This window comes from Cibotium barometz, chromosome 29 (assembly GCF_041138505.1).
Source record: "Cibotium barometz isolate CiBa-2024 chromosome 29, ASM4113850v1, whole genome shotgun sequence".
Classification (NCBI taxonomy): domain Eukaryota; kingdom Viridiplantae; phylum Streptophyta; class Polypodiopsida; order Cyatheales; family Cibotiaceae; genus Cibotium; species Cibotium barometz.
In genome coordinates, this window is record NC_141074.1 from 41,355,636 (window position 1) to 41,378,573 (window position 22,938).

The 22,938-nt window shown below is 40.2% G+C and overlaps 1 protein-coding gene across 1 annotated transcript; it reads left to right on the forward strand.

Annotated features, from left to right (window-relative positions):
• Positions 1 to 18,928: 18,928 nt before the first annotated feature.
• LOC147622203 (uncharacterized) lies at positions 18,929 to 20,251 on the forward strand. The gene is made up of 5 exons (XM_086823564.1): positions 18,929 to 19,102; positions 19,179 to 19,295; positions 19,387 to 19,454; positions 19,547 to 19,730; positions 19,855 to 20,251. The coding sequence occupies exons 1-5, from the start codon at positions 18,929 to 18,931 to the stop codon at positions 19,942 to 19,944; spliced, it is 633 nt and encodes a 210-aa protein (XP_086679690.1). The 3' UTR covers positions 19,945 to 20,251.
• The last annotated feature ends 2,687 nt before the right edge of the window (positions 20,252 to 22,938 follow it).

The window sequence follows — 22,938 nt, forward strand, 5'->3', positions numbered from 1 at the left end:
AGAGATTAAGCTTTCAATATTTGGTCAAATCTTGTGTTTCTTGGCTTAATCCTCTACTAGACTCATTGCTATTGATGCCTTTGAAAGCATTTGAGCTCATTTGAAGTCTAAGGCACCAGATCTGGACTCCCCGCATACTCTGTTTTCTACACACAAAATAGTGGATTAATTTGCTAATCAGTGAATCAGTACTAATCACTGTATTTTGGTGTAATTGAGGGTTCAAAATAACCATTAGGTATCTGATACATATCCCTATAACTTTAGATTACAAATTGGAGTTGGTTTGATACTCCAACCATCCCGTACAAATTGGTTACCCTTAATTTAATGTAATTTCTGGTGATTTTATGCTGATAAAATTGTTGTAATCATCTAATAAACACCATATTGAGTTGTAAAAGGGTAGACACTGCCCTTGAATCTTGAAATTGGATCAAGAGGTAAGACACCCTTCACATCACCATGAGTTCAGCACAGAAAATAGCCAAATTTAATGGGGAGCAGTTTTATACATGGCAGACAAAAACCATGTATTTGCTCATGAGGAAAAATCTGTGGGGATTAGTTGAAGAAGGGAGAGATGAATGCCCAGAGAGAGGGAAAAATGAGTGGAAGAGCAGGAATGAAAAAGCATTGGGACTTATTGCACTCAGTTTAAATGATGAAATCATTCATCACATCACAAGGATACAATGGGCAAAAGATGCATGGGATGAACTCAATAAATTATTTGGTACACAAGCAAAAAATTTAAAGATAAATTTATTTTTAATGCAATTCTACAAATTGGACATGAAGGAAAGTGAACCTTTAATCACTCACTTGAACAAATATAAAAGCATTAAGCAAAAGCTGGCAGCTATTGGTAAAAAGGTAAAAGATGATGAGGCACTAGCAGTGCTTTTGAAGAGTGTGGACAAAGGTGATTATGAAAACATTGTAGCAACACTAAAGAATGTACCTAAATTGAAGCTACATGAGATAGAAGCAGCTCTACTAGAGCAAGAGAGCAGAGGCAAAGAGAAGAAATGGCTCGACTCAACAGTAGGAGAAGAAAAAGCATTCTTCACCCGAGGAGGATTCTCTCGAGACGAGGACGAGGACAAGGACGAGGAAGAGGCAGAGTAGGAGGAAGGACCTTCACTTGCCACAAATGTGGAAAGCCAGGACACATGGCGAGAGACTGCTACAGCAAACCCAGTGGAGAAGGAACGACATCGGAAAACTTCATGGAGGCTCCAAAGGAAGTGGAGTTGGATCATCTTTTTTGAGAGAGAGAGAGAGAGAGAGAGAGACCCCACAACCCAATGTAACCTGCCCCAACAAAGTAAAACCACCTCTAAGCCACTGATGATGTAGGCCATGTGTGGTAGATGTATGTGTAAGCACTTTAGTCAAGGTCGCGGGCACTTATAGTAGCCTTGGACACATAGAGAGAGAGAGTGTCAAGGACTATGGAGTTTAGGGACTTGAGGCACTAGTCGCGGGCTATCAAGTAAGAGGGAAACTTGGTATAGGGTCCAGGTGTGCTAGAGATTATTCACTTGAGGGGAGGTGTTGAAAATACAAGTGAATAGGGTGTGTGCGGGAACAAGCCCTTGGTTAGAGGCTATAAAAGAGAATGAGTAAATGTGAAAGAACCTGTGAAAAGGTGAGAAGAATCTACTGGGAGAGAATAAAGGGTAGCATGAGAGAATTTAGGAAGTGTGGAGATATTCTGGGAAGTGTGGAGTTATTCTGGGAGATATTTAGGGAAAAGAGAAGAGGTGGAGAGAATCAAGCAAGAGGTGGAGATATTCTGGGAGTGAATCATGGAGAAATCAATGGGATTTGATGCTTGATGTAAACTCTATAAATTGAGGCATAGCCCTAATGAGAATTTGCTGGTTTTTGAGTATCCATGCCTACATTAATCTATTTGCTACCCATTAATTACGTCTTAATTATTTGCTATAATCACTTTGTTAATGATATTGATTCTAGTGTTTGATCCACCATAGCTCATCATAATGCTAAAATTTTAACAACTCTGGCCACATCCACTGCAGTGTACTGGAATCAGATGGGCAAGTTTGGTTAGTCTATCAACTACCACGAAGATGGAGTTGTAACCTGATTGCACTAAAGGTAATCCAGTAATGAAATCCATACTGATACATTCCCACTTCATTTGGGGGATGTCTAATGGATGTAACTTCCCAGGCATTTTTACTCTCTCGGCCTTGACTTTCTGATAGGTCAGACATTGACGTACATGATTAAGTACATCCTTTTTTAGACCAGGCCAAAAGAAGCTTGGAGAGAAAGAAAACTCTCTCACTTGTAGCAAGAGTAGTATGATCCACATGTAGCTCAATCCAATGGGATTTGCATCTCTTTCGGAGCTAGGGATTCAACCCGTACCGGTGCACAAAAGCTTATCCATTTGATGGAGAGAATGCTAAGAATACTACTACCATTGACATAGACTTAACACACACACAAGCTCAATCTTGCTATTGCTCACTCACTCATCATCCCACTCATTCATGCATCCAAAACAAGAAGAAAGCTAAGCTATTGCATACACAAGATCAAAGCATTCTTCATTCTCAAACACTCATTTTCCTAGCATGCACACAAACCTTGAAGCTATCAACAAGAAACATGCACACTAGAGAATTGACATGAGAAGAGAGACAAACATCAACTCATTGCATTGAATTAACAAAAATAGAACTTACAATAATGTAGATGGGGAGAGAGGAGCTTGCACCTCTATGGCAAAAGAGGGAGAGCTAGTCTCAAGAGAGCTCAAACATGAGTTTAGCCCAATGTGTCCATAAGCTCTCAAATGAGCCACTTTTTATACAAAAACTCTAAAACTCCCCAAACTTCCCATGTGGGATTATTCTTAAGCCCACTCCCACACTCATCTACAACTTGGAACTCTTTACAAGAGCCCTAAATAAGAATGTCACTTGTTTTCCTGCTTGCATCTTTTTGTTGCATCCTTGCATTGATCTTTACTCGTCACACGTAACACTCCCCCCTTCCTATTTTGCGCACGTCCTCGAGTGCGATAGAAGCAAGAGCTGCAAAAACAATAGATACAAGTAAAGCTTTTTATTGAAGAAAAGAAAACCAGCAATGACAATTTCACACATGAGCATACAAGTGAAAGGCTAATTATAGTTTTAAAGAGTGTTAAAAGAGGTGAGTAAAGACTTGTCAAAGTGAGACTAAGTGGTAGATAGTGCTATGCAAAGGCAAATGTGCTTGCACACCACAGGTTATGATCGCAGTCTCAATGTCCTACAAGTATTTAAGGTAGCAATTGTCGAGGAATTTGAGCAAGATAAGAGGATTTAGGCATTGAAGTGCTAGAATCTATGCTCAAAGGAGACTCATGTGAAGTTGGACTTGTCTTAGGTACACAAGTTGATGGTGGAATTGTGTAACAAGGAGAAATTGGGACAACTGGTGTTTCAATACTTGTTTTGGGAAGGTCAACACAAGGAGATTTGTAGGTGCTATCACAACCACCTATCCTATCTTGAAGAGGTTGTGTTGATTTCCTTTGCACCCACTGATATGGAAAACCAAGGGTTGTTGTTGGAATCTTACTGATACACTCTTTTACCTCTAGCAAACCATGGCATTTGGGAAGCCAAAGTGCTGTTGTACCCTCATAATAGCGTTGTGCTTTAAGAACATGCTTTGGGACCCAACGAGTAACAATCTGATGTTTAGACTTGGAAAAGATGTGCTTTTTAGGAGGCTTAGCAACTAGGCTAGATGGTACAAGTTTGTATGCATCTTTGGGTAGCCAAAGTGATAATTCCTTCTTGCCTGGCCTTCTTTGAGCAGTGACTAGAGTAGTTGAAACATGCCAGCCATGGCCCTCACTTGAGGACTCATCGATTATCCACATCATTTATGTTGGAGCTTCAAGAGCAGATTTTGAAAGTGGGTTGTGTAAGGTAGAAACACCACCCTTTTGACATGATAAAGCTCATGGAGTAGCAGATCCCAATACGCAATCAGAATCAATTTGCAATTTGAATTGTCTATTCTTCCAATCTAATGAACAATTGCTAGCACTTAACCCCATGATCGACCGAGAACAGCCTCTACCATTGCCTTGGACTTACTTGCCACATAAAAGGGAACTGACATCTGGTGATCCTAAATGGACATCATAATGACACATTTTCCCTCTATAGGGTTATTTTCACTTGAGAAGCTTCGTAATAAGTCAATAGGAATGTGCACAAGTGTTGGTTGTCCCAAGGCTATCCATGTGTCAAACGAGAGAACATTATAATCTGCACCAAAGTCAATTAAGGCAGAGACAAAGTAGGTAGTCTCATGAAGATGAAGACACACTTGAATATTGAAAGGATCGACATATGGTTCATCAGTAGCCAACTGTAAGGCCAACATAGAAGCTTTGCAACGCTCCTTGGCTTTTGCAACTCTAGCTTTAGCCTCTTCTTGAGCCTGACGTTTAAGTAGGTCATGTGCTTCTTTCCGTGTGCGTGCAGCATGCATTTGTTGAAGCATGGCTTCAGTTAATGGTTCATTGTATTTTTTGAGACGACTTCCATTAATGAAGTTAGGTATTTGCTCACCTTCTAGTGTCTCAAATGCACTACTGCACCACTTGGAGTAAGCTCATTAATCACAAACGGTCCTAGGCCATGTTTCTTGAGCTTTCTCTTATGCTTCTTAAGTGTGTACAAGAGCACAAGGTCCCCTTTTTTGAATCGGCCAGTTGTTACGTTTCTATCATACCATTGCTTTTGTCTCCTCTTCTCGGCATACATCCCCAATACCGCCAATAAGCAGGTCTCATCAAGCTTTTCCAATTCATCAATGCATTGTGAAAGCTAATGACCAGTCCAGTCCAATTGTTTAGCAACTCGTAAAGTAGGTACAAGAAATTCAATGGGAAGAATTGCATCTATCCCAAAAGCAAGCTCAAATGGAGTTGTGCCCACAGATGTTTTATATGCTGTCCTATATGCCCAAAGAACTAAGTGCAACTTTTGCTCCCAATCAGTCCTATGTCCCTCAACAATCTTTGTGAGTGCTGTGCAAAGAATCTTGTTAGTGCTCTCAGCTTGTCCATTGGTCTGGGGATGATAGGGTGCAAAACGCTTTCTTGAAGCAAAAACTCTATGACCTCATTCACAAAGTGCACACCTTGATCACTAACAATTTCAATAGGTAAGCCATAGCGTGTAAACACGTACTCATACAAGAACTTGGGTGTGGTTCTGGCATCATTTTTAACTGTAGCCTTTGCCTCTACCCATTTGGTCAAATAGTCAGTTGCGACTATAATATATTCAGCATGCGTGTGACGAGCTGGATGTTTAATGGGACCGACAAAATCAATACCCCATTTTGCAAAAGCACGTGTGCTTAACATAGGCCGCAATGGCATATTGTCCTTTGTGATGGGAGGTTTGGTCCTTTGACAATTGTCACAATGTTTTACATATTCTTCGGCATCCATTTGTAAGGTTGGCCACCAAAGCCCAGACCACCTAATCAACTTAGCTGTGGTATTGCCCGAAAAGTGTCCACCCCCAACACCTGCATGTGCATGAGTCAAGATTTTCAAGTAGTCAGCTTCACATACACACATGCGTAAGTTGCCATCCTTGCCCCTCTTGTAGAGTTGGCCCTCTATCAGCATATAGTTTGCCGCTTCAACTTCAATAGCATGCTTTCGATATCTAGGAATTTTTTGATCAGTATGACCATGCTGAAGATAGTCCACAATATACTTACTCCAACTTGGTGTAGTTGAAATTTGGAATAATGTGACATTATGAATTGGCTGTTGAATTTGACATGAAGCACAGTTATGAACAAATTTTTCAGCATCCGCATGCATGGTAGGCCACCATTACCCATCCTGAGATATACGTAGCACACAAGTAGTAGCTGATGCATGGATTCCACCGATACCCGCATGTGCCCATTCCAAGATCTCCTCATATTGGTCAGGGTTAGGTATAAGCCGCAACACTCCATCATTACCCTGACGATATAATCTCCCTGAGATTAACTTGAATGGTTGCCATAGGTCCACATTAGGACCCGCTAGTTGTATCTGCCCACTTGTCAAAATTTCTAAGATGGGTTCAGACCATTTAGGAGCTGTCTCTACAAGGAAAAGTGTTGAATCTAACATATCATCATCCACACCCACAGGAGCTTCGCCAGAGGTGATTTGAGACAAATGATCTGCCCTAAGATGAGTTGTTCCTTTTCGCACTGCCACTTCAAAATCAAACTCAAGAAGGATGATAAACCACCTCACAATCCTTCCAGTTGCACAAGGCTTATTCACCAAATATAGCAATGCTTGATGGTCCACAAAAAATATGAATTTGTTTGCCAAAAGGTAATGGCAAAACTTTTTCACTGCATATATCATGGACAAACCTTCTCTTTCTGTTGTGTAATTCTTCTCAGCATTGTTCAACTGTCGACTAGCATATGAGATTGGGAAATCCTTATTATGTTCTCCCGATTGAGCCAAAATACATCCAATTGCAAAGTTTGAAGCATCAATATGGACATGAAAGATTTGGTTCCAATTTGGTGCCCGTAAGATGGGTGCAGTCACTAATGCTTGCTTCAACTTTTCAAAGGATTCCTCACACTCATCAGTCCAATTAAACTTTACAAGAAGAGCATATAATGGTCTGGCTAGGGCAGCATACATGTAGATGAATCGACGACGATAATAGCCACAATGTCCCATGAATGTTTGTACCCCTTTAGGGTTGATAGGCCGAGGTAATGAGACAATGACATCAATTTTATCCATATCTGTTGAAATCCCATTGCGAGAAACAATATGGCCCAAAATTTACCCTTGTCTTACCATGAATTTGCACTTGTCAGGATTCAAGCATATACGATAAACGTGACACTTTTGAAACACAAGTTTGAGGTGTTCTATGTGATCATCACGCTCTTGTGAGTGAACACATAAATCATCCATGAAGATCTCAAGAAATTGCCTAAGGTACTCCTTGAATACATGACTCATTAACCGCTGAAAGGTTGCTGGTGCATTTGTTAGACCAAATGGCATAACACGATAGGCAAAGATGCCATCTTCAGTAGCAAAGACTGTCTTGTGTTGATCCTTTGGATCAATTGACACTTGATTGTAACCGGAGAATCCATCCAAGAAACTATATGCCTTTTTCCCTGCAACTCGTTCCAGAACATGATCCGTGATTGGAAGTGGGTAATGATCACGTACAGTAGCTGCATTTACCTTCTTGAGGTTTACACATACTCGAAGTTTTTCATTTTTCTTGGGCACCACTACAATAGGGGAGACCCTCAGTGTGTTCAATCTCATAGATAAATTTTGCCTCTAAGAGCTTGTCTATTTCTTCTTTTATCTTTCGTGCAAAATTCTCATTGTAAGTATAAGGACGTTGCTTGGAAGGCTTTGCGTCCTCTCGCAATGGAATTGTATGCTGACATATGCTTGGATCAACTCCTTTGAGGTCTTTATATCTCCAAGCAAAAACATCGCGATACTCCTTTATTATTTGAATTAATAACTTCTCCTCATCTAAGGACAAGTCTGTGGCAATCCACACATAGCGAGGCTCTTCTCCTGGCTTAGCGATATCAATCTTTTTTGCATCTTCTAAACCATCATATGAAACCCCTGGCATGCTTGGCTTTTGTCACATGGGCTGTTGAAGAACGATCTTCCGATCTTGAAGAGTGTACTGTGTGAAGTTGGGGGGAACATTGAAACCTTGTTCTTGTCCACTTGAGTCTTCACTCATTGAAGACCATGTGGTTTTGAGCTCTCCTTTGCCATCTTGCATCGGATTTTTTTGTTCAACCGTTATCTTTGCACTTCCGACGCTCTCTTTTGAATCGGTTTTAGACTTGAGTTTTGGTTTTTGTTTCTTTGTTTTTTTATGATTTTTGCTAACAGTTTTTAGCTTTTCTCCTGGTTGGAATCCATCTGATCGTTTTACTTGGTCTTTGATACTATCTTGTGCTTGGACATAGTATAGATATCCGTTCTTTCCTGAAAAGTGAGGTGGTGGTCGAGAGTGTTCCTTTTGAAACTCTTTTCCTTTTTGTAGTCTCTCACGTCGTTCCCTCTCATCTTGTTTACGGATTCTCTTGTGGCTCTTATAGCATTTACGTTTAGGTAGGCTTCAAGGGATCTCTACTTGAACCTCCCTTCCTCTCAAGAGCAGGCATGCCTTTCCTAACTCTTCCTCAGGGATTATCACATCATCTTCAAAATCAGAGTCCCATCCATCTTCCTTATCAGCATCATTAGCAGATTCGAGTGTTAAATCCTCCACTGAGACTTCCTCTACATGCAGTGCTGTTGTGGATGCATCCCCATAGTACAAAACATCTAGAAGGTCACGTGGTTGTACGATTCGTATAGGAATAATATCATATCCATCTGAGTCACAAAATTGAATTGGCTTAGGTAAAGCACATGTCGATAATGTTGCAAGGACATCACTCCATTCTAGTGGATCAATTAAGTGCTCAGGGAAGGGTTGTGGAATGTATGCCTCATCTGATACACTTTGATTACCCTTAAGTTTCTCAGTGTTGAAATCCCTACATGAGGCTCCACACATCCACAGATCTTCTTGCCCATCTGACAATGTAACTCTTGAGCCCTCAGATGTAGAATCAAACTCATCTATTGGAGACCTTGTTACATCACGATAGGAGTGATTCTTTAGGTTGACCCTTGTGATGATAGAATCATGTCAGAGGTACAAATAATTGTATCCCCAATCTTGAATCATTTGAAATTGTCGCATGAATGGTCTATCCAACCAATATCACTTCATAGTTAGGATGTTTTCCAAAATCCACTACTGCAAAGGTGTGCTCATATTCAATCCCACATGTGGTGACCAAGGGGATGTTCTAAGCTTCCATCTGCTAGCTACAAGCGCATCTTGGTACTCCTAATAGTAGCTGGTTTGCCCCATTTTTCCCAAATGGATCTTGTCACAATGCCCACTCCTGCACCACTATCAAGTATTGCAGTTGAAGCAACTTTTTGCACTTATAATGGGAGGCTAGCATTTCCCTGATCGTCCTCACAAAATTTTCCTACTTTGTTGATAGGAACTGGCATAACGTGCTTTGTCTCAGGGTGTATAGTACAATGATGATGACCCTTTTTGTAGCAATACCTACTCTGACAAACGTGTGGCAATATCATTCCACAAATCAAGTCGAAGCTTTATCAAGTCAAGCAAAGGTAAGGTACAAGCCACTGGTGTTGACAAAATAGCTTGCTCGATACCCATATCCATCTCCTTTATCAACCTTCTATGCATAGAGGGTATCCTCAAGGTTTGAGAACAGTTCTCATATTCTCCCAAATATGATGGTAAGGTTTTCATTGTATGCTTACTTCTAGGAGAAACAATTGTTTGAACTTCCTCCTGGATGCTTGGGCATCTAAAGTTGTTTTCTGTGCCCCTGGTAAAATCTACCTCAGAGAATGGAGGTGAATTAATAGAGGACATATTCTCATGAAGTTATTGATGCTAACAAGGACATATTCTCATTAACTTTCTCATGAACTGCTACCCACATCTCATTTGCCATGTCCTTGTTAGCATCAATAACTTCATCATTGCATGGGAAGGCAATGCTAACAAGGACATATTCTCATTAACTTTCTCATGAACTGCTACCCACATCTCATTTGCCATGTCCTTGTTAGCATCAATAACTTCATCATTGCATGGGAAGGCAAGGCTAGGTGGTGGCAGAATACCTTCTTTCAATGGGGTGGCATTTGGTGCAGACTTCTCGCTATGAGATTGTGAGATGAGCTCATTTTATCTTATAAACTATTATTTCTCACAATTAGTGTACTCAACTATTATAAATGCATCAGAAATGATCCTGAGTGGCTGGGGGAGCAGTGCCAGAACAGTGCGAATTTTGAGCCTGCACCGCCGCTGCATAGCCTAAATTCGCACTGTTCTGGCATAGCTTCCCCGGTCCTCCAGGAGCAATGCTGATGCATTGGATGATAAACACTATATTTTTACACATGATTAAAGATGTTTTTATCCTATAAACTAATATTTCTCACAATTAGTGTGCTTAACTTCATTATAAATGCATCAGAAATGATCATGAGTGGCGGGGGGAGCAGTGCCAGAACAGTACGAATTTTGGAGCCTTCAGTGCCACTGCAGAGCCTAAATTTGCATTGTTCTGGCTTAGCTTCCCCAATCCTCCAAGAGCAATTATGATGCAGTGGATGACAAATAATGTAATTTTACACATGATTAAAGCTATTTTTATCTTACAAACTATTGTTTCTCACAATTAGTGTACTCAACTTCATTGTAAATGCATCAGAAATGATCTTGAGTGGCTGGGGGAGCAGTGCTAGTACAGTGTAAATTTTGAGCATGCACCGCCGCTGCAAAGCCTAAATTCGCACTGTTTTGGCATAGCTTCCCTAGTCCTCCAGGAGCAATTCTGATGCATTAGATGATAAACACTATATTTTTACACATGATTAAAGGTGTTTTTATCTTATAAACTACTACTTCTCACAATTAGTGTGCTCAACTTCATTATAAATGCATTAGAAATGATCCTGAGTGGCTAGGGGAGAAGTGCCAGAACAGTGCGAATTTTGAGCCTACATCACCGTTGCAGAGGCCAAATTCACACTGTTCTAGCACAGCTTCCTTAGTCCTCCAGGAGTATTTCTGATGCCTTGGGTGATAAACTGGCACATGATAGACACTCCATGTTAAACAAACATGATGACACCGAGACATTGTAAGAGAAACTTAAAATTTTAATTATTAAAAGGTTACATGGAAAATTAGAGTGTGTGTTGATCTCAAGAAAGTGAATGTTGCCACGCATAGAAATCACTACCCCTTTCCATATTCAGAACATGTGCTCAATGAGTTGCAAACAAGGAGGATTATAGCTTTTTGGATGGATACTCAGGCTATAATCAAATTTCAATTACGCCTGAGGACTAAGCCAAAATATCCTTGTCATTAAGCATGGTGTACATATGCTTATACTATTTAGTCTAACCAATGCACCATCATAGCCACGCACACCTAGCATGCTTCAAAAGGGTGTTTGAATGGTGTCGATTTTATCACATATCCTTAAACCTCTATAAATGCCATTTTTGGGTGAAACACGGAGTTATTCTTGGGAATATAATGTCCAAAAATGGGATTTCCAAACGATGAGAGAAAAATCAAGGTAATCTTGGAATTTCCCCAACCAAAACAAAATACAACCAAATACTCATGGGCCATGTTGGCTACTACCGTTGGTGTATTCCTTTTCTATGTAGAAATAGATCATCCTTTGTACAAGCTATTGATTGTATTGATATCGACCAAGGAGTGTAAAAAAGCTTATGATGCACTGAAGCAAATCTTGCAAACACCTAATTGGGATCTTTGGTCTATTCCATATGTTTCAAGCCTCAGTTTCCATTAATGGGTTGTGTATTTATGACATGGATGCTTTCTTCTTTGTTCTTCCATTCAGTTGGTTTAGGATCAAGAGCTCTCTTCTTTTTTGTCTTTTTGAGTGTGCTTCTTTTGGGAGGTGATAGAGGCCACCTTTCAAGAAAATCACCCTCAATATATATATTATAGCTAAGCTTTAACTAAAGCTTAGTTTAAAGCTTTTAAACAAAGCCTCTTCACTGCTGGAATCTGCCCGCCGCAGAGTAAGGCTCTCTCTTTTAGCTCTAAAATTTCAAGCTTTAAAAAAAAAAGCTTTAACCAAAATCTTTTAACAAGCTTATTAAAAACAAGTTTTTGCACGTTAGGAATTCTTCCCGTGTGGCCACAATGATACAAAATCTCATAGAAGATACTACAGCCAAATACCAAAAATGAGAAAAACCTTCCCGGTCATTGCTCACACCATATCACCGCCATCATGTCCCAGGCATACCGTCTTACAAGCATAAAGCCTGTCAATATCACCAACCTACATAGGTTATCTATTCAACACATTCACATTAGCAACACATGCTAAAGTTACATAACAAAACATAAGAATTAAAGCCAACACTTAGTTCCAGCCATCCCTAATTTCATATGTTCTACACATGGAATATTGGAATCACCTAGGTGCCATGCTACGAACATAGTGGTAATTAGGCGTCCCCAATTAACCACAAGGATGGACGGACAAAGCCGTGACATCACTTGTATTTGCTTTATGCAGAACTAGGTACGAATAAACTCTTGAGTCGTGCGAAGGTAATTTTGTGTTCTAGCTTAAGCAATTGATACCATTCAATGTGCTTTCCCTTCAAGTGTAAGGAAAAATGCAAATATTTTTGTTTGGTCATTGATCGGTCCACATGTCTCGCACACCAATTCAAATATTTCCAGGTGTTGTATAGCATCATGATCATCTGAAAATTTGACATTAATCTTTCCACATCGTTTGGTTTAACTGGTGCTTCTCTTTGTGGTGCTAGTGTAGTACCCAGCTCCCTAGCACCCCCCTTCCTATTTCTTCAACCATCCTTAATAGATCTATGGGTGTTGCAACTCCCATATGAATCTCATTGGCTCCCTTGGTGGGGCTTCGTATGCCATCCTGTCTGTCCCCCCTACCTCGTCCTCTTGTGGCTCTAGCATGTCAATTCATATGTACCCTTGGGTTAGGTGTGGTATTGGGATATTTTTCATATTTTTGTTTACATCGTCATCCAAGACTACCCCTCCTAAGCTCCCTCTTTGTAACAACAAGTCTCTCATGTACTCCTGGAATTTTGGGGTTCATAGCATTGCATCTATCTTAGCCTTGGTGTAAGTTTTCTCTGCATCACCTTGTGACAGTTCCTCGTTTCTTGAGAGAGGTGTTGGGAGACCAGCTAGGTCATCCCAAGGCTCCTCCAAAATAGGCTCTAGATGTGGCATGCCCTCCTCCATTGCTAGTTCAACTTCTTTAGCACTAAGTCATGTGACCAAATTCTCAGCATGCCTCAATCCCTTGAGATTAGCAAAATCCATTGCTAGTTCAACTTCTTTAGCACTAAGTCATGTGACCAAATTCTCAACATGTCTCAATCCCTTGAGATTAGCAAAATCCTCTACACGTACTGTCATATCATAAGCCATCTCCATGTGAGGTCTAAGATGGTCTTTTCTTCTTCAAGCCTTAAAAGTTAGGCTTGTGATTCTCTCCTTTTTTCCTCAATCTCCAGCACTCTGGAGGTGGGAAAGTACATTTCTCCTTATATTTGGGCACTCAGAGGATCCCTTCGTATTCTTGGAGTATATTATACCATGTGTTGAGGGTTTCTCAACATCCTTGGTGATGATTCCTTCCTTACATGTTCTCCTACGCTTCTATGTCTTTCAGTACTTACTTCTTGGTCCGAGATCGATGGTTATCCCTTGGCCACCTATAGATCTTTCCTTTCACCCTCCTGTCCATATCCAAGGATTCCTCGAGCTAACTCCATGAACCCTCCAGATAGTGTTGGCAAAGAAGTGCCCTTCTCCTCTGCCATTAAGATAGTGTTGGCAAAGAAGTGCCCTTCTCCTCTGCCATTAAGAAGATTTTCCATGGATTCCTCACTACTTGATGACTTAAAATAGTTAAGCCTATGCAAAGAAAACACACTCATTTGTGTGCTGACCATGTGAGCTGACCAGGGATTTCATTAACGTCTTCACAATTTCGTGATCACGTTAACAAAACCTGTTATTAACATATTAAAACTTGTGATCACATTGTATATTCACATGACTTGAGCAATGACCTGCCAAAACCTACTAGTCCCGTAACCCCGCCGGGGTTCTTTGTTTTCCCGGTGGGCCCGCCGGGATATCTCATATCCCAACAGGCCCACCGGGAAAACAAAAGAATCTCGGTGGGGTACTGTCATGTTTATAAACATTGCCCGACACCCATCGTGCAACTTTTGGGGAGATAGCCCTTGTTTTGGGGGCGTGATATCTCTCCTCAAAGTACTTGTAGAGCTCTCGAGTTGCTAGAAGTGTCCTCTTGGGAAGAACATCCTTATCTTAGGGGCTGTCGTCTTTCCTTGTAGTAGGCACTCCTAAGGCTATTGAGCCACTCATCCTTAGTTCTTTGAATTGGGGGCAGGGTGTGGTTCGTAGCTAATACTTGCGGAGATTTAGGAACAAAGTTGGAGTCATTCAGCTTTGCATTTGAGCTACGTAGGTAATCTACCTCATTCTGCTTTATGAATGGTTTGATGGAGCCAAGAGTCTTGCTTAGGGGCTTGTATTGGTTCTTGATACTTGATATAGTTTAGAGTAGACAAGGGTCTACTGTCCTATACTAGAGTATTGGGCAAGCATAGATCTTTGATTTTCTTTGTGAATGTTAGAGAAGGTCTATTGTCCTATACTAGAGTATTGGGCAAGCATAGATCTTTGATTGTGTAAAGTATCCTTAATTGGATACAAAAGGCATCCTTCATTGGGGGTGCAATGTGCATGATAGTTTCAAAGTAGTTTTGTAGTCAGACCTTCCAAGATAGTTTCAAAGTAGTTTTGTGTTATGTGATGATCTTTTGTGTTTGTCAAGATAGTTTCGAAGTAGTTTGTCTGCTGATGTATGTTTTGTAATACGTGAGTGACTTTGTTGTTTTTTTATTTGTGTATTCGTTGTTATATGCTTACTTGAATAGGTTATTTGAGATGGAGGACAATGTTGGATCCAGTGATACCTCCAATAGAGTCCAAATTCCAAATAGTAGGAAAAAAAGGCACCTGGGATAGAGTGGCAATATGCAAAAAACGTCGGTGATTGATTCATAGATTGGGAGTGTAAGCTATGTCACGCAGTAAAATCAGGTGGGGCGCCTCGACTAAGAGAACACTTTTTAGGCGGAGCGAAGAAAAAGTCATGTACCCACCCCTCTGAACCTGCAGTGGCCAAACGCATAAGAGAAGAAATTCAAAAGAAAGATTCAAGAAAACATTACACTCCTACCTGTGCAACCAGAAAGTAATCTACCCAGTGCATCTTCCTGCAAGCGAAACTTTGACGTAGGAAATATACCTATGCGTCAAACTTCATTGCAAGAAAGCCTACGTCAAGGTCGGCTCAATGATGCACAACTCGCCCTTGCTGAAGCGATTTACTTTTCTAGGAGTGCTATTTGTTTTATTTTAGAAAGTTCTAGATGACTTAAAGGAATATTATCGAGCGAGGGTTTTCTCCATCCTCGATCCAAACAAAAAATTACTCTGGTGAACTCATTGAATCTGAAGGGGACCTTCAGAAGAGTATCACCAAGCGAGCCACCATTATAGTATAGGAAAATAGTGATCCAAGGAGATTCTTTTGTGAAGGCAATACACCTGACAATTGATGGGTGTAGAACCTGCATGCCCTGCTCTGCCTGGAAGCTCTCAAACTTGGCGCTGCCTTCTCCTTTGTAGTGCTTTCCGCAAAAAGTAATGTGCTCTGGGTTACCAGGGAACCTCCCACCAGCTTTTTTGGGAACATGTTAACATGTTAACATGTTAACACATGTTATTAACAAAAAAAAAATTGTGATCACGTGAATATAAAATCATTGGAGCTGACCCAAGGCTTCTTTAGGAGGAGGATCCTGGTTAACTAGATGTACTATCGCGCTAAGGGCGATGTCATCACACCAACAAGCCTTCCCGACCTTAAGTGCATGATCGACAAAAATTTAACATTTGCACACACTTAGAGTTTTCAAATCTACAGTTGACAATTTTCTACAGAATCACGACATGATTAATAGTCACATGTGTGATTTTGAAGGAAATCACATAATCTTTTTTAGGTATTCTAAAGTATTTTACCACTTGTTCTGGTGTCAGGAATCTCTCCTTGCAAAATTCTCCTTTTGGTTTGGAAAGTATAACGGTTGTGATTCTATAGCGGCTATGGTTTTTTCCTAAGATTGTCAAAGCATTGATTAAATGAGTCTCCTGATACCTTTAGACCATGTTTTAGAGGTCTATCTGATCAACTGGTCAAGTTCTATTACTGTGATTTTGGGTGAAATGGCAGTAAGGCGTGAATATAGATCCGTGATGTGATTATTCGGTTGTGATGCAATTCTTGTGCAATGATGTGTCTTTCTTTGCTCTATGATGTGATTTTGGGTAACATGCCAGACGTGATCGAAAATCACTCTATGATTCTTTTACCACGATCACGAATGGGATAAGATGGAATCTTTCAAAAATAGGGTGCATTTAATGAGTAAGATGGAATGGGATAAGATGGAATCTTTCAAAAATAGGGTGCATTTAATGAGTAATCCCAAAAATAGGGTGCATTTAATGTGAGTAATCCCAAAAATTTTGGATTGAATAAGTTGTTAGAGAATCACATTGTGAATAGAAATCACGATCGTGATTTTGTAGTCTACAGGATCACATGAATGTGGTTTTGCAAGTTTCGACACAAAAATCAATGTTTTAGGGTGCAAATCTTAGTTTTTTCAATAGAGATTTAATAGTTTGATTCCTTGTAACATGGATGTTCTAATGACAACAAGCAATGCAATCAATGGCTCTTAATTTTTATGTTTTTTTAAGATTTTGGAAAATGCAGCAATGGGTGTTCCCTGCATGCATAATCACGACTGTGATTATGGAGTTCTCACAATGCAAATATCTATCCAAATGCTAGACTAGTTGATTACCTAACCTACAAACAATTCAAATGACAACTTTCAGTGCTCAAACAATGCAAAGTAGTCCTTTTTCCTCATTTTCTCCTCTTTCTTCACACAACCTATTCTCTTCTCAACCAATCTCACAGCGTCAAACAACCATAGTAAGGGAAAAGAGACTGGTAAGAAGATGTCACGGAGTGCAAATAGAGTAGAAGAGACCGGTGTTCCCCAACAGCGGGTGCTAAAAATGTTATAGGTTACACCATCCCTCCCCTAATGCAAGGACAATGCTTACCTTAACTTGTCGTGGGATATTGTCGGTATCCAAGCTCTTATCTTTGTAGACTCCAAGACTTGCTAGTGGTAGTTAGCACCACTCTCTTGCCTCATTCTCAAGCTATCACCATGAGGTTGCCATGCTTCACACAAGGACACTCACTCCTCTCAACTCTCACACTCAAGTATACAAGCATGAAAGGAACATGTACCAAGAATGTAGCTCTCTCCTCTGACTCTCTCTCTCTCACACACCATAGACAAGCAAGAAAGCAAGGAGATAAGACTTTAAACTCAATTGGCACAAAGGGGGATTGTGTATTTCATTATGAGAATAGTGTTATTTATACATCGTGCCCTTATTCACACTCGGGCACCCAAAACTTAATTTAGTAAAGATGGACTCAATGGTTACAAATTACATGGTTTTGTGGCATAGCCAGCTATTCTCATAATACAACCTTTAGAGTGCCGTTACATGACACTTATTATGCTATCTCTCATATGGAGAATGCTAGGTTAATCCCAAAATGGGGTTACCAATTTGATATAGGATCAAATGTTAAATACTACTCTTCCCTTCTTGATCAAATGTAAAATGCCACTCTTCCATTCTTGATCTTCCATACTATAATTGAAAGATTTGGGCTTAACCAAATGATAATCTCTTGATTTATGGCTTAAGAGGATGTGGAAATAACTTATGCTTTCATAGATCTAGAATACTAGGTTGTTGGAACTCTTTGGCCTCTTTCAAAACCTTGGAAGACAAAATACTTTCTTGGAAAATATTCATGGATTTATGGCTTAAGAGGATGCGGAAATAACTTATGCTTTCATAGATCTAGAATACTAGGTTGTTGGAACTCTTTGGCCTCTTTCAAAACCTTGGAAGACAAAATACTTTCTTGGAAAATATTCATGGATATATCATTTATTGGAACTAATATTATGGCCAAAGGTAATACCTTAGGGCACTCTACTAGATGCCATGTGGATTTTGGAGATGTGTATCATTGTTTTTGGGGATGCTCAACCATGTCTAATGTGTTATGGCTATTATGGAACTCCAAACATAAGGATGCTTCCTAATGTGCCCAATGATTGAAAACTACTAAAGCATTTTGGAGGGTGTTAAGTGTTAGGTGTCTTAAGAATTCTCTATGGCATTGTCTATTTTGTTGTCAACATGATACTTCTTCTATGCTTTAACCTTTCTCTCTTTCTTCTAGGTGAATTGTTGTCATACTTGCTTCATACGTTATAGTGTGTTTCTCTTCTTAAAAGGAATCTTCATTTTAAATTAAGGTGTTTCTTAACATCACACATTCAAAGAGATTATCAATGTCTAACTAGATTTACAATCTTGGCTTACATAATAGCCTTTTCGAGCTCTACTTTTAGGGACTAAAAAAGATTTTTATTCTCTCCGTTATGAGAGCTTTATTCATACTTGGCAAGTATGGATCACTTTTATTTCCTGAAGATTTATGAATTATTATGGTCTACAAGGTTCTACAATACTCAATTCATGAAAATGAATGAATTTGTGTAATTTATTAGGATATGTAACTCAAAAACATCATATGATACCATCTAAATTTTATAGTTTAGAAAAAATAGATTCTTTTTGGATGACAATTTACTCCTATTGTATTAAATTAAGAAAGTTCAATCAAAATCTTCCCTAATTATATGTTGAGAATTAACCTTTGTTGTACTGGATTTAGTCCAAATCTTTGTGAGTTTTCTGGAAAAACCATAGTAAAAATAAGCTCTAGTAATAGGTTAAGTGTGACGCGTGAGAGCTTTGGAAGTCGACACGTTGCTAGAGGACGTGTCCTGTGTGAGGTGCCGCTGATTTCGTATACAAATAGGTACTCGCACAAACCCTTCACATTCCCATCTTCAGACCCAAACCTCCTTTCACGCTCCTTTGTCGCCGTCGCGTCTCCAATGGCTTGCAGTAGTCTGTCCATCGCCTCTTCTGCTGCCCTAACGGCTGCTGATCCGCTGTCTTTTGCCTCCTCTGCGTTTGTTGCAACGTCTGCGCCAGTGTTGCCAGCGCCCCTGCGGTCATCCAGAGTTGTAAGGCACCTTGCAGCCGAATATTGCAACCTCTCCGATCAGGTATCAAACTGCTTTAATTTACAGCACGATTGTAGTGATGTTGGCTGTGCCGAGTTCTTGACTGAATCGAATGCAGGAGAAGGCTGTTCCGCCAACAAGCCCAGTTAGAAGGGGCTTTCTAGCCGGCCTGGTAGCCACAGGTGCGGCTCTGGCAGTGTTCGTGGACTCTTCTTCAATGACGGCGCCTCCAGCCGTTGCCGCGTCCGGGCCTGGTACCAGTGGCGCCGAGAGGACCGCCCAGAAGGCTCAGGACCTCCTCAAGGCAGCGGACAAGCTGAATCGAGGAGGCCCCCAAGCGCTTTGGCCCGGGCAGGCCAGGGGCCGCCCAGGACGCCGGCAAAGTCGCCCAGGAGTAAGGCCTTCAGTGTTCACTGAGAGCATGTGAGAAGTACACTGTATCTAGTGATGTAGCAGACAGTGCTTAATGGGTTGAATTCTGTACAGAGCTGGAAGCAGAGCTATTTCCCAGTTGCAGCAGGAAGGAAGAGGGCGCAGCGACCTTACAAGCAAAGCTGAGGGCAAGAAGGGTGAGGCGGCCGACAGCGCTGCAAAAGGTGCTGTGAGCAAAGCCAACGACGGCACGTCCAGCGGCGGCGGGCTTTTCAACTCCATCCAGGAAGGCTTCCAGGTATACTTTCATGAGATATACTGCAATTTGTTGCTCCGGCGGCGGCGGCCAGTTGCATGCGCGTTTATGACAACACAGGTACGTTCCCATCGACTGATCATTCGTCGCTTTCTCGTGCATGCAGGGTTTGAAGGAAAGTGTAGCCCAGAAGGATGCGGACGCTAAGAAGGCGCTTGACGAAGCGGCGAGCAACGTGCAAAGCTCGATCCAGTGAGTGAGAAGCGTAGGAGGACTGATGATGACTGCGGCATTCCATGTATATTGAAAAAATGTCCTTCAGCTTGAGGCGGTGTTTTTTTTTGCATTACTCGTATTTTTGTATGAATTTTCTGCCCTAGCCATGGTCCAAAATATTGCTTTTTGTGTTTTTTTGTGTGTGTGTGGGGGGGGGGGTGTGTTAGAAATAAACATTTTTTTCAACCCGTTAAAAAAAGATGGCTTTCAAGCCCAACCCACTCTTATTGAAAAAATGCATAGATTAATCGGTCTTATAACTAAAACTTCAAATTTTTGAATCTTTACATTCGAGGCTAAGGCTAGGTATAAGTGGAATTGGTTTTTTTTTCAATGAGTCATGAAAATTATACTAAACGATGGTTCTTTATGACCGGGGGAGGGGGGAGGGTTGCTTTTTTTGTTTTGTGGGGGGTGGGGAGATGATTCTTGTAACATTGTTCAATTTCTTTTGTCACTTCTTAGGATCATGATGAGACTTATACATTGAATGTGTGTTGAGGATATATATATATATATATATATATATATATATATATATATATATATATATATATGAGAGAGAGAGAGAGAGAGAGAGAGTGATGTGGGAGTTTACTTGTGGTGTGGTTAGTGTAAATATTTTAAGTGACCATACTTGTGGTTAGTGTAGATGTTTGAAGTGACGAAACGTGTGGTTAGTGTAGATGTTTTTAAGTGATAATACTTGTGGTTAGTGTAGATGTTTGAGTAATGATACTTGTTTTGGGTATGCAAAATTTGAGATGCGAAATTTGAGAGAGAGAGAGAGAGAGAGAGAGCATTGTGGGAGTTTATTTGTGTTGTGGTTAGTGTAGATGTTTTAAGTGACCCAAGCATTGTAGGGGTTTGCATATGTTTTAAGTGATGAGCAAATGTAAATCATTAAGGTATCTAAGGATAAATTTACTTACTCTATTTTATAAAAAAATATTAGTAAATACATTTAATTTGAGAATTATATGAAAGAAATTTTATGATTGTTCATCTTTTACAAGATCCATGGCTCCAAAGAGGTCAATTTCTAATATCTCCTATATCTTCAAACATAGGATTAAAAGGGAATGTATTGCCATCTCCAGAAGGATTTGAGGTGTACTAATGTAAGTTAACTAGATGACGATGAGCCCTCCTCATGTTCTGTCAATTAATTCTCAATAATTATCATCTATAACATTTATATTATGAGCATCTTTTTGATTACGCTTCAAAGAATTTGGGACATTATCACCTTCTCCCCAACATCTTTATCTTTAAATATGTCACTGAGGAAAACCGTTCTCCCAGCAGTGAATTTTTTTGAGCAAAGGAAAAAGCCAAGCGAAACTTGTCAAACAACCTCCAAAAAGAAGGAAATAGTTACAATTTCTAAACATGCACATGCAAGTATAACACTATAGCTAACATACAAATAAGAGCATTTAATCAAACAAATGACACTATAGTTAACATTGTTATGGCTTACCCAAACCCCCTTCGAAACACATCCAACAAGAAGATTACATGGTGAACCACAACTGTCGTACTAAAAGTACCAAAACAACAAGATAAGCGTTGATACTTACAAAGTAGACATAACATCAAATGAAACATACAAGATAAATGTTGCATTAGCTGAGCTCGTAACCCCTGAGGTCTCCAAGCTCCACAACTCCTTAAGAAGAAATTCCATCGTGCCTCCCAAGAGCATTGTCACACCGTCGCATTGCACTACATGTACTCGTCCCTCCTCTCTCCCCACTTCACTCACACACATTGACTAGAATGGGTTAGAGAGATATCAGGAAGAGGATTAGCAAGAGCAAGACTCTATTGCACAATGGGAGAGTTCTTATATTATGAGAGATATTACTTATATATATGGCCATAAGTGTTCACACTCACTTAAACTGTGGTCGACTGGTACTTTAGGCTCATAAGAGGCCTAATGCTATTACAATGACTACTCTCATAATATATCCATGAAGTACATCACTTGGGACTTCATCCTAACTTAGTACCACACACTCTTGAAGTGAAAATCACCATAAGTACTCCATTAGACCATTACGGGCACCCGTCCAAGACTCAAGTTGTAGATTTGGACACCACTGCTTCATATCTTGAATGTATGACCTTTTGATGTGTCTACCTTGACTCCTTGATATAAGATAATGGCAGTAGATCTTATTAACCCTAGAAATGGATTAACATTTCTCCCTTCTTGATGTCGATCGCGACCTCGATTGCGTTGAAGACCTTTGTGTGGGGAGAATTGACAAGCTTGTTGATGGCTGTTGATGTTGAGTGACGTTCAATGGTCCTTGTTCCTCCTGAAGGAATAAGAAGGCTAGTTAGTAAATGAAAAGGTTAGAGATTAGTAGGAATTCCTAGCAGGTGAGGGTGGTAGGGTTTTTTGCTAGTCATTGCATTATTATATTTTTGTGAGCATTTCTTATGTGGGTTATATTTTTTGCTCATTTTGTTTCTAGAAATCATATGTAGAGTTACATGTGATTTGTGTTAGTTAGGAACCTAAGAGATGTTAACAAAGGGGGAGAAGAGAAGGAAGGATCCGCACGAACATAGACAAAATCATGAGAACAAGATTGTGAGAGTTTTACTATTTTTGAAGTACTACAACTTTTTCTCTCTGAATTTTTCATGATTTCATCGTTTAGACACTCAAAAATTAGCTTGAATATGGTACGCGGTCTTTTTCAGGCTATTTTGGGTAATTTTGTGCTTTAAGCCCCGTTTTTTAACCTCAATTTTCGGGTCTAATTTTGAGGCTACTGGTTGGAGGCCAAAATGATGGATTTTGCCCTTGGACGCTCAAGACCAATTTCGAAGAGCTTGATGCCGGCTTTTCGATGAGCACTAAAACGGCTTCACATCAGATTGACGGTGTACGAGATATAAGCCTCCAAATAGGGCTATTTTGTTTTTGCCCATAGACCTGTTTCACGATGTGAAA